The 13,119-nt window shown below is 43.4% G+C and overlaps 1 protein-coding gene across 10 annotated transcripts in view; it reads left to right on the top strand.

Annotated features, from left to right (window-relative positions):
- Window positions 1-13,119, top strand: part of SLC20A2 (solute carrier family 20 member 2) — a 123,575-nt gene that overhangs the window by 87,661 nt on the left and 22,795 nt on the right. For all 10 annotated transcript variants that reach the window (XM_054656688.2, XM_054656692.2, XM_016959423.4 and 7 more), the window contains 2 exons: window positions 7,729-7,845; window positions 12,812-13,015. In XM_054656688.2, the coding sequence (XP_054512663.2) occupies window positions 7,729-7,845; window positions 12,812-13,015 (321 nt within the window). The remainder of the gene's footprint in view (window positions 1-7,728; window positions 7,846-12,811; window positions 13,016-13,119) is intronic.

Here is a 13,119-nt window from a genome sequence, read left to right as displayed (position 1 = left end):
AAGTCATTCTTACACTTCAGAGACTAAGTTCGCACTTTTAAAAAATTGTCTTTGCATTTTTGTTCTTAAAAAAATGACTTGCAAGGACTAAAAAATAACTTTAGGAAATAAAATGCTTACTTGGGTTGGATACAAGCCTAAGCTTCATTTTTAATGAAAAAGTCTTCAGTTGTGTGGGGCCTGGTTTTTGTTCAGTGTTTAAACAGTGAATGCTAAAGTTCATGGCATGCCCCTTTGAACAGTCGAAGCAGGTCACCCAGTTAAGCCTCTGGTAGGCACCTTCAAAGGCAATGTGTGGTCCCTGGCCAGCAATAGCATGCAGGAACTTGTCAAGATGCAGATTCCGAGGCCCAGCCCTGGACCCACTGAATGCAGCCCAGTGACCTGTGGTTTAATAGGGGAGCCTCAGTGATTTGGAAGCATGTTACAGTTTGAGAACCACTGCTCTAGGCACGTCTCTTACCAGAAACGTGGCTTCCTCATTACCGTTCTAATGTAATGGGTACTCCCAAAAGTTCTAACCCTAACTCAACCTTTGCTCACTCTTTTCCACCAGCAAAGGAATTCCCAACTTAACCAGGCCTGGTTCCTGACTTTCCCAGAGCATGTCTGTACCTGAGACATGCCTGCCCCTGCCTCTGCGGCCTCCTGCGGCCTCCTCCCCCTCCTCCTCCTCTTCATCTCTTCCTCCCCTCCTCCATCTTTTCCTCCTTCTGCTCTTCCATCTCTGTCTCCTCCTCTTCATCTCTTCCTCCTCGTCCTCCCCCTCTTCATCTCTTCCTCCTCCCCCTCCTCCATCTCTTCCTCCTCCTCCTCTTTATCTCTTCCTCCTCCTCTTCATCTCTTCCTACTCCTCCTCTTCATCCCTTCCTCCTTCTCCATCTCTTCCTCCTTCTCCTCTTCATCTCTTCCTCTTCATCTCTTCCTCCTCCTCCATCTCTTCCTCCTTCTGCTCTTTATCTCTTCCTCCATTTCTTCCTCCTCCTATCTCTTTCTTCTCCTCCATCTCTTCCTCCTCCTCCTCCATCTCTTCCTGTTCCATCTCTTCCTCCTCTCTCTTCCTCCTCTATCTCTTCCTCCTCCACTTCATTTCTTCCTCCTCCTCTTCCATCTCTTCCTCCTCCTCCTTATCTCTTCCTCCTTCTCCATCTCTTCCTCCTCCTCCTTATCTCTTCCTCCTCCTCCATCTCTTCTCTTCCCTGTCCTCCTCCTCTTCTTCCTGTTTCTCCTCCTCCTTTGCCCCCTTTCTCCTCCTCATCCCCCTCCTCTGGTTTCTCCTCTTCCTTCTCATCTTCCTCCTCCTTCTCTTCTTCCACCTCTTCCTCCTCCCCCTGTTCCTCCTCCAGTTGCAGCTGCTTCTGATCCAGTTTCTAGGAAACCAGGACATCAGAAACCTCTCAGGCTGCCAGTTGGCTTTGTGAGAAGGAGCCCTGCACTCAGAAGGCCTCTTTCTTCCATGCTGTGATTGTGAAGTGCAGGCTGTGGAGAAGCCAGAAATTGCTGTTACAGTGATTCCTAGTCTTGGATTGGGGAAGCCCTGGGGTGAGAAGAGTCTCCAGTTATCACCAAGAGCTGGATTCAAAACAGGGTCATTTAAATTCACCTCGTTTTCAAAATTATTACAAATGTACCCTGGTTTGAAAAAGTTGGTACCAGCCAGGCTCATGGCTCACACCTGTAATCCCAGCACTTATGGGAGGCAGAGGCAGGCAGATCACCTGAGGTCAGGAGTTAGAGACCAGCCTAGCCAACATGGAGAAACTCTGTCTCTACTAAAAATACAAAAATTAGCTGGGTGTGGTGGTGAGTTCCTGTAATCCCAGCTACTTAGGAGGCTGAGGCAGGAGAATTGCTTGGACCTGGGAGGCGGAGGCTGCAGTGAGTGGAGATTGAGCCACTGCATTCCAGCCTGGGCGACAGAGCGAGACTCCATCTCAAAAAAAAAAAAAAAGAAGCCGGGCGCAGTGGCTCATGCCTGTAATCCCAGCAGTTTTGGGAGGCTGAGGCAGGTGGATCACCTGAGGTCAGGAGTTCGAGACCAGGTTGGCCAATATGGTGAAACCCCATCTCTACTAAAAATACAAAAATTAGCTGGGCATAGTGGCATGTGCCTATAATCCCAGCTACTTGGGAGGTTGAGGCAGGAGAATCGCTTGAACCTGGGAGGTGGAGGTTGCAATGAGCCAAGATGGCACCACTTTACTCCAGCTTGGGCAATACAGTAAGACTCAGTCTCAAAAAAAAAAAAGAACGAACGAAAAAAAAATACTTGGTACCATGTGCAAAATATATATATATATATTTTTTACTTACAGAGCAAATTAGGAAATCACATTTTTTAATTTTATTTTCTCAACTAAGTTGTTTCAGAATTCCTATTACGTAGGTAGCCCCTCTAATGCTTTGAATATATTGATCTAGAGCAAAAGACAAAGCTCAATTTATAAGGCAAGATATTAGAGCAGTTATGCAAAGGAGGTAATCTCTGTGTGTGTGCATGTGTGTGCACACATGAGTGTGAATGTTTACTATGAGAAGATATCCGCAGCATATTGTTATGTGACAAACAAAAGCATAGAGTAGTATATAGTGGGATTCTGCTTCTGTTTAATAAAAGGAAAAAAGAAAAATAAATGTTCGACATGGTGTCCGTGCCTACCTAGAAAATGCCTGGAAACATACACACCAAATAGTTCTTACTGTCTCCCTGGGAAGTAAGTTGAAGAGGGGAGGATGATGAGGAAGGTTCATATTTGTACATCATACAATTTTGTAGGTACTGCTGATATTTTTACGATAAGCATGGATTATTTATGTAATGAAGACAAAGAATCTGCATTGAGTCAATAAGAAGGAAGATTGTAGGGAGATGATGGGTCATGATATAAGGAAACTGATATGGACTAAAGCCTTATTGGTCCCATATAAGTTTTGTTTGTTTATAGATCCTTAGTCATGAGTGTTAGATGTGAAAAACAAGAAGTACAACAAGGCAATAACAATGGAGACTGAGCTCGTATAAAAAATTCTATGTATTTCTCCCTAAATGGCTTGAATATTCGTCTAATCTTTTGGGAATTTGGAATCGAATTGTAAAGATGCTTGAGGTTAGAGCTAAATCACTATTCATCGTATCTTAGCTGCTCTGCAAATGAAAGGCGCTTGAGATTTGCGCCTTTTAGTGGCTAGAACCGAGAACGGAGACCCAGAGCTCCTTGCACGGGTTCCTGGCAGCTACTTTTGGCTGAGTGAACACGAGCCACTGAGGCTGTGCCCCAGTATGTCCATCCGCAGGGGGAAATGATGGCCGTGTCTTACTGCCTGATGTAGCCATAATTGTTTGGAAACAGTTCGAGATCCGTACCAGAAAGACAATTTAATAGAAAGTATTTTTGTCAAAAATGTTGTTGTGTAGAAGCCAGTCTTGAGTTTTTAGGAGAAAAACCGTTTGCCTTGGGTGTGCATTGATTCAGGCGCTGTCCTGTGCTGAATCTTTGTATTGAATTGTTTTTTATCCACGAAACTGGATTTTATATACTTGGTACAATTTGGGGCTGTGTAACACAGGTAACTGTCAGTTTACTTTTTTCACATGCAGGCCTTAAAAGTAAATCCTTGTGCTCATCTGATTCTCTGCTAAATCACCAAACTGCTGGAATACTTCAGTAAGATCCTGTCCCCATTCTGCTCCCCCTCTCACCTACTGTGAACAGCTTCCCCTGTTTTCCCAGATTCCTTCTCTCTTCTTCCTCCTCTGTGACGTGTTACTCTGTCTCCCCACCACTTCCCCTGGGTGATGCGTTTCTCTCCTGCTTCCCCTGCCAGTTTCTCATGACTGGGAGGTGATTTCAGAGTTTTCTGGCTATATCCCAGGCCACATCAGTGGTAGAGGCAGGTGTGACGGCAAAGGTGCAAAGGGCAGGTGATATTATCTTAAGTCTAAGCACAGGGTGAGAAGTCTTGCCCCCGACCTCAGGTTCACCCTTTTGGTGGTGGTCCTGACACCATCTGGGACCCCATGTGACCCTGCTGGGAGCCTGGCGTGGTCCTAGAAGGAGCCCATCAAGTAGCCCTTCTTGACTTCTCTTTCGGGCCCTGCTCAGCATGAATGGTAAAAATAGGGCCTGATAGCAAAAGCGTTCACTCATTTTTAAAATATGTATCCCAGATTGTTTCTCTCTCCCTGTGGTCTCTAGGGTTTGCCTCTCTTAGATCAGTTTGGCACAGTAGCGCTAAGCCGAAAGTAGCACAATTAGTAATTGTATCATCAGCAAAACCACAGAAGAAGCAGGGAAACCTCTTCAGGAACCATGCTTTGAAGCCATGCGTGGGATCGGTGTTGGCGTCAGTTGTTAGTTTGAGGTTGGTAAAGAGCGGGTACCATTCGAGTTGGCAAGAACCAGCTTTGGTGCAATCCTTTGCTGCGTGTATGAACCCCTACATGAAGGTGGACAGCAGACGCTGGGAAGCCTTGGCCCCAGACACAGCCCAGTGCAACCAACCAAGGGGTCGCACAAGCGGCTCTCAGCTTTGGGTGCAGGGGCAGAGCCTGAGTTGGATGGGGCCTGCTGGTGTCAGTACAGCCGCGTGGCAGAGCTGAGTCAGCCTTCTGATGTAGTCAGGGGGATGGGAGCTGAGCAGTTAAGTGCCTGTCCTCCCCCAGTGACCTTAGCTATCACTATGCTAGGTGATTCTGGATTTTTGTTTTTACTACTTATATACATTAATTCTGACTATATATAGTATTAACTACCTATTCTATTCATACTATCTCTTACAATTATAAAAAAGAAATTTTTTTTCTTCTGAGATAGAATCTCGCTCTGTCGCCCAGGCTGGAGTGCAGTGGCATGATCTTGGCTCACTGCAGCTCCACCTCCCAGGTTCATGCCATTCTCCTGCCTCAGCCTCCAGAGTAGCTGGGACTACAGGTGCCCACCACCACACCCGGCTAATTTTTTTGTATTTTTAGTAGAGACGGGGTTTCACCGTGTTAGCCAGGATGGTCTCGATCTCCTGACCTTGTGATCTGCCCGCCTTGGCCTCCCAAAGTGCTAGGATTACAGGCATGAGCCACCGCACCCAGCCCAAATGTATGTTAATTTTTTTTATAGTATGTTAATTTTTTTTTTTTTTTTTTTTGAGGCAGGATCTCACTCTGTTGCCCAGGCTGGAGCTCAATGGCGCTATCATAGCTCACTGCAGCCTCAAATTCCTGGGCTCAAGAAATCTTCCCACCTCAGCCTCCCAAGTAGTTGGGACTACAGGCGTGCACCACTACTCCCAGCTAATCTTTTTGTTTTTATGTTGTAGAGACAGGGTCTCACTATGTTGCTCAGGATGGTCTTGAACTCCTGGCTTCAAGTGATCCTTTCACCTCAGCTTCCCAAAGTGCTGGGATTACAGGCATGAGGCACCCTGCCCAGCCTAATAGTACCTCAGCTGAGTAACTTTGTGCTGCTTTGTATGTATAAAATGGTTAACAATAAAACAAAGACTGCAAATTTATTTAAGAGTAAAGTGTTAAATAGTTAACCCCTTTGAATTAAATTTTTTAACAATTTACAAAAGTGACATTCTTATAGTATATATATTTTTATTTCTTTTTCTTTTTTATATTTTGTTTTTTACTTTTTTTAGTAAATTCTCCCAGATCCTTATCTTATTGTATATATTTTTTAAGTTACCACTATAAAGGTGTGTGTAATAAAAAGTGAAATTCCCACTCCAGTCTCCCATCTCTCCATAAAGAAATTGGAAACCACTGTATCTTCCCAGAACTTTTTCTGTAAATTCACAGATAGGACGGGAATATGGAAAGGTGGATGTTTTATTTTTCAAACATAAATTGCATCATGCCATGTGTATATCATACAACTAGCCTGCATTACTCATTGGATCTTGGGCCTCTTTCCTTATCAGTACATATAGACCTGCATAATTCATAAGACTGTCTACAGTAATTACTTCACATTTTCATAATGATGCATATATTAGTTGTTCTACAAATTATTACTATTACAAATAATGCTGTGGTGAGTATTCTTGCATATCTACCTGTGAGTTTATGTATGAGCATAAGTGTTCAAGTTGTGCACATATGAATGTGTGTGAATGTGCCTATTGTCACCATTGACAGCAGATGGACAAAATTCAGGGTGATGAGGGCTGGAGACATGACAGCGCTATGAAACGATGACGTTCTCAAACCATGTGCACTTCCACCCTTGGATTGGCTAATGTTATTATTGCTTAGTGTGCATTATGGGAGTTGAGTGAAAAGTTTTTCTGCACTGTAATTCCGTAAGTTGATGCTTCAAAGAAGAGTTAGATTTGAAGGTCAGTGTCCTTTTAAAAAACTCTTATTCCTTGGGCCAGGTGGCTCATGCCTGTAATCCCAGCTCTTTGGGAGGCCAAAGCAGGAACATCCCATGAGGCTAGGAGTTTGACACCAGCCTGGGCAACATCGCAAGACCTTGTCTCTTAAAAAAATAAAAATAAAAATAAAAATAAATAAACAACAACAAAAATCCTTTTATTTCTCAATTGATTTCAAAGAAGTTCTGTGTATGTGGTTAGGGCACATGTCCGTTTAAAGTAGGGCTACTGGCTGCTGAGGAACTAGGAGAGGCCTCAGTTGTGGAGCCAGGCAGTGTCCAGATGGCAGCTTCCTGCCACAGGTGGGCTGGGCTGAGGTGGGCATCAGGATGGAAGACAGCTGACTCCTTTCTTTTTTTTTCTTTATTTCTTTTTTTTTTTTTTGAGATGGAGTTTTACTCTTGTTGCCCAGACTAGAGTGCAATGGCGCGATCTCAGTTCACTGCAACCTCCGCCTCCCAGGCTCAAGCGATTCTCCTGCCTCAGCCTCCTGAGTAGCTGTGATTACAGGCGCCTGTCACCGCGCCTGGCTAAGTTTTTGTATTTTTAGTAGAGATAGGGTTTCAACATGTTGGCCAGGCTGGTCTCAAACTCCTGACCTCAGGTGATCCTCCCACCTCGGCCTCCCAAAGTGCTGGGATTACAGGCGGGAGCCATCGTGCCCGACCTCAGCTGACTCCCTTCTCAGCCACATTTGTTGTGCAGCCATTTAGATATTGAAATAATATGTAAATGGATTTCATCCCAACTTAAATATGCTGTTTGTGCCCAGTTGTTAAAATTTTATTTATTTATTTTTATTTTATTTATTTATTTTTTTTGAGATGGAGTCTCGCTCTGTTGCCCAGGCTAGAGTACAGTGGTGCAATCTCGGCTCACTGCAACATCCCCCTCCCAGGTTCGAACGAATCTCCTGCCTCAGCCTCCCAAGTAGCTGGGATTACAGGCATGCGCCACCACGCCCAGCTAATTTTTGAATTTTTGGTAGAGATGGGGTTTTACTATATTGGCCAGGCTGATCTCGAACTCCTGACCTCAGGTGATCCTCCCACCTTGGCCTCCCAAAGTGCTGGGATTACAGGTGTGAGCCGCCATGCCTGGCCCCCAGTTGGTAAAACTTTAATAATTAGCTTACTAACTAGTTTAAGCACATATTCGCCAGATATAAGATGTCTTGAACATACAGCTTTCTACTCCAAAAAGTATAGCATGTTTTTTTGGTTGAGAGTTTTATTCACTACAAAATCCAGGTGATTCGTTCTCGATTTGGGGAGTGGGAAGTCCACCGCCCTGAGGCCTGACCTTGCAGAAGTTTCCAGTAATGACACTGCTTCTCATTTTCCTTCCCAGTGCTCGGCCTGGTTCTCCCCATGTGGGCCATAGCCCTCATTTCCTTTGGTGTCGCCCTCCTGTTCGCTTTTTTTGTGTGGCTCTTCGTGTGTCCGTGGATGCGGAGGAAAATAACAGGTATGGGCCTTTTAATTCTTCTGATTTACAGAAATGCTCCCGATTCCCAAAACCTCACATGTAACATGCCATGATCCTTACTAATGGAGGAAATGGAAGTGTGGGTGACTCCAGAACATACCCCATCCTCTGTCTCTCCGTTCCTGAGTGCTTTCTGGCTCATACGTTTTCTTGATAAGTTGTAACCCAGGTGGGCAGCAAGGTCCCAGTTGCCATGAGTAACTGGAAGTTAACCGTGCAGTGCAGTTCTGCCAGCCTGTGGAAAAACATTAGCTTTCATAGAAATGCAAATTAACTCCACAAGGAGATTTTGTTTCCCACTCACAAGAATGGCTAAGAGTACAAAGTTCCTGCAATTCCATATGTGGGTGAAGAAGTGAAATAATTGGAACTCTCCCAGGTTTATGCTGAAATTTAAAATGGTGCAACCACTTTGGAAGTTAGGTTTGCAGTTTCTTTATAAAGTTAACCTTACACTTACCATGTGAGCCAGTAATTTCACTCCTAGCTATTTATCCAAAGAAATGAAAACGTGTTCATAAAAAGACTTGTATACAAATCTTTTTGTCATAATAGCCCAAAGTGGAAACAACCCATGTGTTGGTCAGCAGGCAAATGGGTAACCAAATTGAGTAAATTCATGCGATGGACGACCACGCAGCAATAGAGAGAATGAACTGCTGGGGACCTGACGGCTGAAGGCATCCTACAGCCGTGATACTGAGCAGAAGCCCATGATCCGGAAGAGCACCTATTCTGCATGCTGGCATTTTTCATAACATTTTCATAAATTTTCATTTAAAAGTTTTATGGATCTTTCCATTAAATTTAAGAATATGGAAAATTCATCTATAGCAACAGAAAGCACTGATCGCCTGGGATGGGTGGGGGTTGGAGAAGGCAGCTCAGGAACTTATCAGGGACATGAAATGTCTTTGTTTTCATCAGGGAAGGGGTTTAGAGTGTGCCCACTTGCGGCAGGTCATAACCTGGATGCTTAAAATGTATGCATTTTTGGCTGGGCATGGTGGCTTACACCTGTAATCCCAGCACTTTGGGAGGCCGAGGCATGTGGATCACCTGAGGTCAGGAGTTCGTTGGTCAGGAGACCAGCCTAACCAACAAGGTAAATAAAACCCTGTCTCTACTAAAAATACAAAAATTAGCTGGGCCCTGGTGGCAGGTGCCTGTAGTCCCAGCTACTCGGGAGGCTGAGACAGGAGAATTGCTTGAACCCAGGAGGCAGAGGTTGCAGTGAGCCAAGATCGTGCCACTGCACTCCAGCCTGGGCGACGGAGCAAGACTCCGTCTCAAAAAAAAAAGTATACATTTTATTATATATATATATAAAACCTATAATAATAATTGTATTATTATAGTACTGTAATAATTATACTGTGGTATAATACAATTATACTATACAATAACTGTATAGTATAATATACAATATAGTACTCTACTGTATAGTACTATAATAATTGTATTATTATAGTTATAGTAATTATAACATATATAATAAAAGGAAGCAATAAAAATAAAACACGTTATTAAAAGGAAAACAGTTTTTAAAAAGAAGAAGAATATGGCTTAGGAAGTCAGCCAGGGCTGTTTTCCTATTCCCAATTCCCCATATTTGAATTTCAAGCCTTGAAGCCACATGCTTTTTACAGAACTCTCAAAAAACAGGTATTTACATTTGGTCTCAGCATGTACCATAGGGTCACATTTCGGTATGGATATATCTGCATTTGGAAATTCACTTTTTGAAAAAGACCAAAATACATGAGACAAAGCATGCTCCTGAATTGGAAGACAGTATAGCAGAGATGCCAGTTCTTAGATTCATCTCTAGACTTTAGACAATTTAAATAGAAATCCCAGCAGGATATTTTGTAGATTTAGACAAGCCACTTTTAAAGTTCATATAGAAAGTCAAAGAAACTAGATGAGCTGGAACAATTTTGGAAAAGAAAAAAGTTGGAGGATTCATATTAACCTGACTTCACGACTTGTTATGAAGCCACAAGGCAGTGTGGAAGAGAGAGACACATAGATTAATGGAACAAGAATAGAGTCTAGCAATAGACCCACACTAATGTGGCAAATGGATTTTAAACAAAGGTACAGAAACAGTTCAATGGAGAAAGGACAGTCTTTCAACAAATGGTTTTGGAACACTTGACATCCATATGCCAAAATAAGAACATTAACCTAAACCTTATTTTAAAAATTAACTTAAAATGCATCATAGATCTAAATATAAAATTTAAAAAACAATAAGACTTTTAGGAAAAAAAAAATATAAGGGAAAACTTTTGTGACCTTGGGTTGAGAAAGGGTTTTTAGATATGACACCAAAAACATGTTCTATAAAAGAACAAGTTGGGCCAGGCATGGTGGCTCACGCCTGTAATCCCAGAACTTTAGGAGGCTGAGGCAGGCAGATCACCTGAGGTCGGGAGTTCGAGATCAGCCTGGCCAACATGGAGAAACCCTGTTTCTATTAAAAATACAAAATTAGCCAAGTGTGGTGGCTCATGCCTGTAATCCCAGCTACTTGGGAGGCTGAGGCAGGAGAATTGCTTGAACCTGGGAGGCAGAGGTTGCATTGAGCTGAGATCGTGCCATTGCACTCCACCTTGGGCAACAAGAGCAAAACTCCATCTCAAAAAAAAAAAGGACAACTTGATAAATTGTACTTCATCAAAATTTCAAACTATTGCTCTGTGAGAAGCACCGGGAACAGAATGGGAAAAAATGTTTGCAAATCCCATAACTACAAAGGACTTGTATTCAAAAAATAAAAACACATTTTAGAAAACAAATAACTCAATTAAAAAATGAGCAAAATAGGCCAGGCGCAGTGGCACACGACTATAATCCCAGCAGTTTGGGAGGCTGAGGTGGGTGGATCACAAGGTCAGGAGATTGAGACCATCTTGGCCAACATGGTGAAACCCCATCTCTACTAAAAATACAAAAATTAGCTGGGCGTGGTGGCACATGCTTGTAATCCCAGCTACTCAGGAGGCTGAGGCAGGAGAATCGCTTGAACCATGGAGTCAGAGGTTGCAGTGATCCGAGATCGCGCCACAGCACTCCAGTCTGGTAACAGAGTAAGACTCTGTCTCAAAACAAACAAACAAACAAACAAAAAGAACAAAATAGCCCGGGCACGGTGGCTCATGCCTGTAATCCCAGCACTTTGGGAGGCCGAGGTGGGCGGATCACGAGGTCAGGATTTCGAGACAAGCTTGGCCAACATGGTGAAACCCCATCTCTACTAAATATACAAAATTAGTCAGGTATGGTGGTGGGTGCCTCTAATCCCAGCTACTCAGGAGGCTGAGGCAGGGGAATCACTTCAACCCGGGAGGCGGAAGTTGCAGTGAGCGGAGATCACACTAGTGCACTCCAGCACACTCTAGCCTGGGCACAAAGAGTGAAACTCTATCTCAAAAAAAAAAAAAAAAAAAAGAGCAAAATATTTGAATAGACACTTCACCAAAGAAGATAGATGGGGCCAGACACGGTGGCTCACGCCTGTAATCCCAACACTTTGGGAGGCTGAGGCGAACAGTTCATGAGGTCAAGAAATCGAGACCAACCTGGCCAACATGGTGAAACCCCGTCTCTGCTAAAAATACAAAAATTAGCTGGGTGTGGTGGCACGCACCTGTAGTCCCAGCTACTCGGGAGGCTGAGGCAGGAGAATCGCTTGAACGCGTGAGGCGGAGGTTGCAGTGAGCTGAGATAGAGCCACTGCACTCCAGCCTGGGTGACAGAGTGAGATTCCGTCTCAAAAATAAATAAATAAATAAATAATGAAAAATACTGACAGTACTAAATTTTGTCAGTATTTAGAAGAATGAAGAGCAACTGGAACCTCGTACGTTGCTGATGGGAATGTCAAATGGTACAGGGAAACTGTTTGGCAGCTTCTTATATGGCTAGCACTTGCTATAAATATACTCTTAACCACTCCTAGATATTTCCCGAGAAAAATGAAAACTTAAATTCACACAGAAATCTGCACATGAATGTTTATAGCACCTTTATATGCAATCTCCAAAAACCCACATTATCCACAGAATAAATAAACTGTGGTGCCTTTGTACATTTGAATACTACTCAGCAATTAAAAGGAACAAATTATTGATCCATGTAACAACGTGGATGGATTTCAAAGGCATTACGCTGAGTAGAAAAAGCCAGTCTCAAAAATCGCATATTTTATTATTTTATTTATGTGACTTTCTGAAAAAGGCAATTTTTCAGAAATTGAAATTTCTGATTCTGAGGTTAGTTTAAGAAAACAGAAGGCCAGTCTGGGTGGCTATAGATTTACAGAACATTAGTGCTGGAGGGAACTGTGGTATTCGGATCTAACCCTTTTTTGGTTGTTGTTTCTGGATATGATAACTCGGGCCCTAAATTTCCATCTTTTCCTCAATTGCTGAATTTTCTGGCTAGAGTTTTCCAGGTAATTAATTGAACTTTTGACTTTCTTTTCTTTTCTTTCTTTTTTTTTTTTGAGACAGAGTCTCACTCTGTCACCCAGGCTGGAGCGCAGTGGTGCAGTCTTGGCTCACTGCTAATTCTGCCTCCTGGGTTTAAGAGATTCTCCTGCCTCAGCCTCCCAAGTAGCTGGAATTACAGGCGCCTGCCACCACACCCGGCTAATTTTTATATTTTTAGTAGAGATGGGGTTTCACCATATTATCCAGGCTGGTCTCAAACTCCTGACCTGGTGATCCACCTGCTTCGGCCTCCCAAAGTGCTGGGATTACAGGTGTGAGCCACCACACCTGGCCTCAACTTCATTTTCTCTATCTAGCTATAACTTTTTTTTTTGTTTCCAAAATCAGTGCTAAAGCATAAAGATATAGATTCACTTTTTTAATATTCATGTTTCAATAATAAGAACTCTCTTCCAGAATGTTCAGTATGACTTTGCTTTCTTTAGGCAAATTACAAAAAGAAGGTGCTTTATCACGAGTATCTGACGAAAGCCTCAGTAAGGTTCAGGAAGCAGAGTCCCCAGTATTTAAAGAGCTACCAGGTGCCAAGGCTAATGATGACAGCACCATCCCGCTCACGGGAGCAGCAGGGGAGACATCGGGGACCTCGGAAGGCACTTCTGCGGGCAGCCACCCTCGGGCTGCATACGGTAAGATGTGCCCGGAGAGCTTGGGTTCTGTGGCAGCACAGAGAAGTTCCCTGGGGAGGACCAGCTGGGCCTGGGTATGGGCAATCTGGTTTTAATGCACAAAA

The sequence above is a fragment of the Pan troglodytes genome, chromosome 7 (genome assembly GCF_028858775.2).
Source record: "Pan troglodytes isolate AG18354 chromosome 7, NHGRI_mPanTro3-v2.0_pri, whole genome shotgun sequence".
In the NCBI taxonomy this organism is placed as follows: Eukaryota; Metazoa; Chordata; class Mammalia; order Primates; family Hominidae; genus Pan; species Pan troglodytes.
This window is presented reverse-complemented; position numbering and strand designations above follow the sequence as displayed.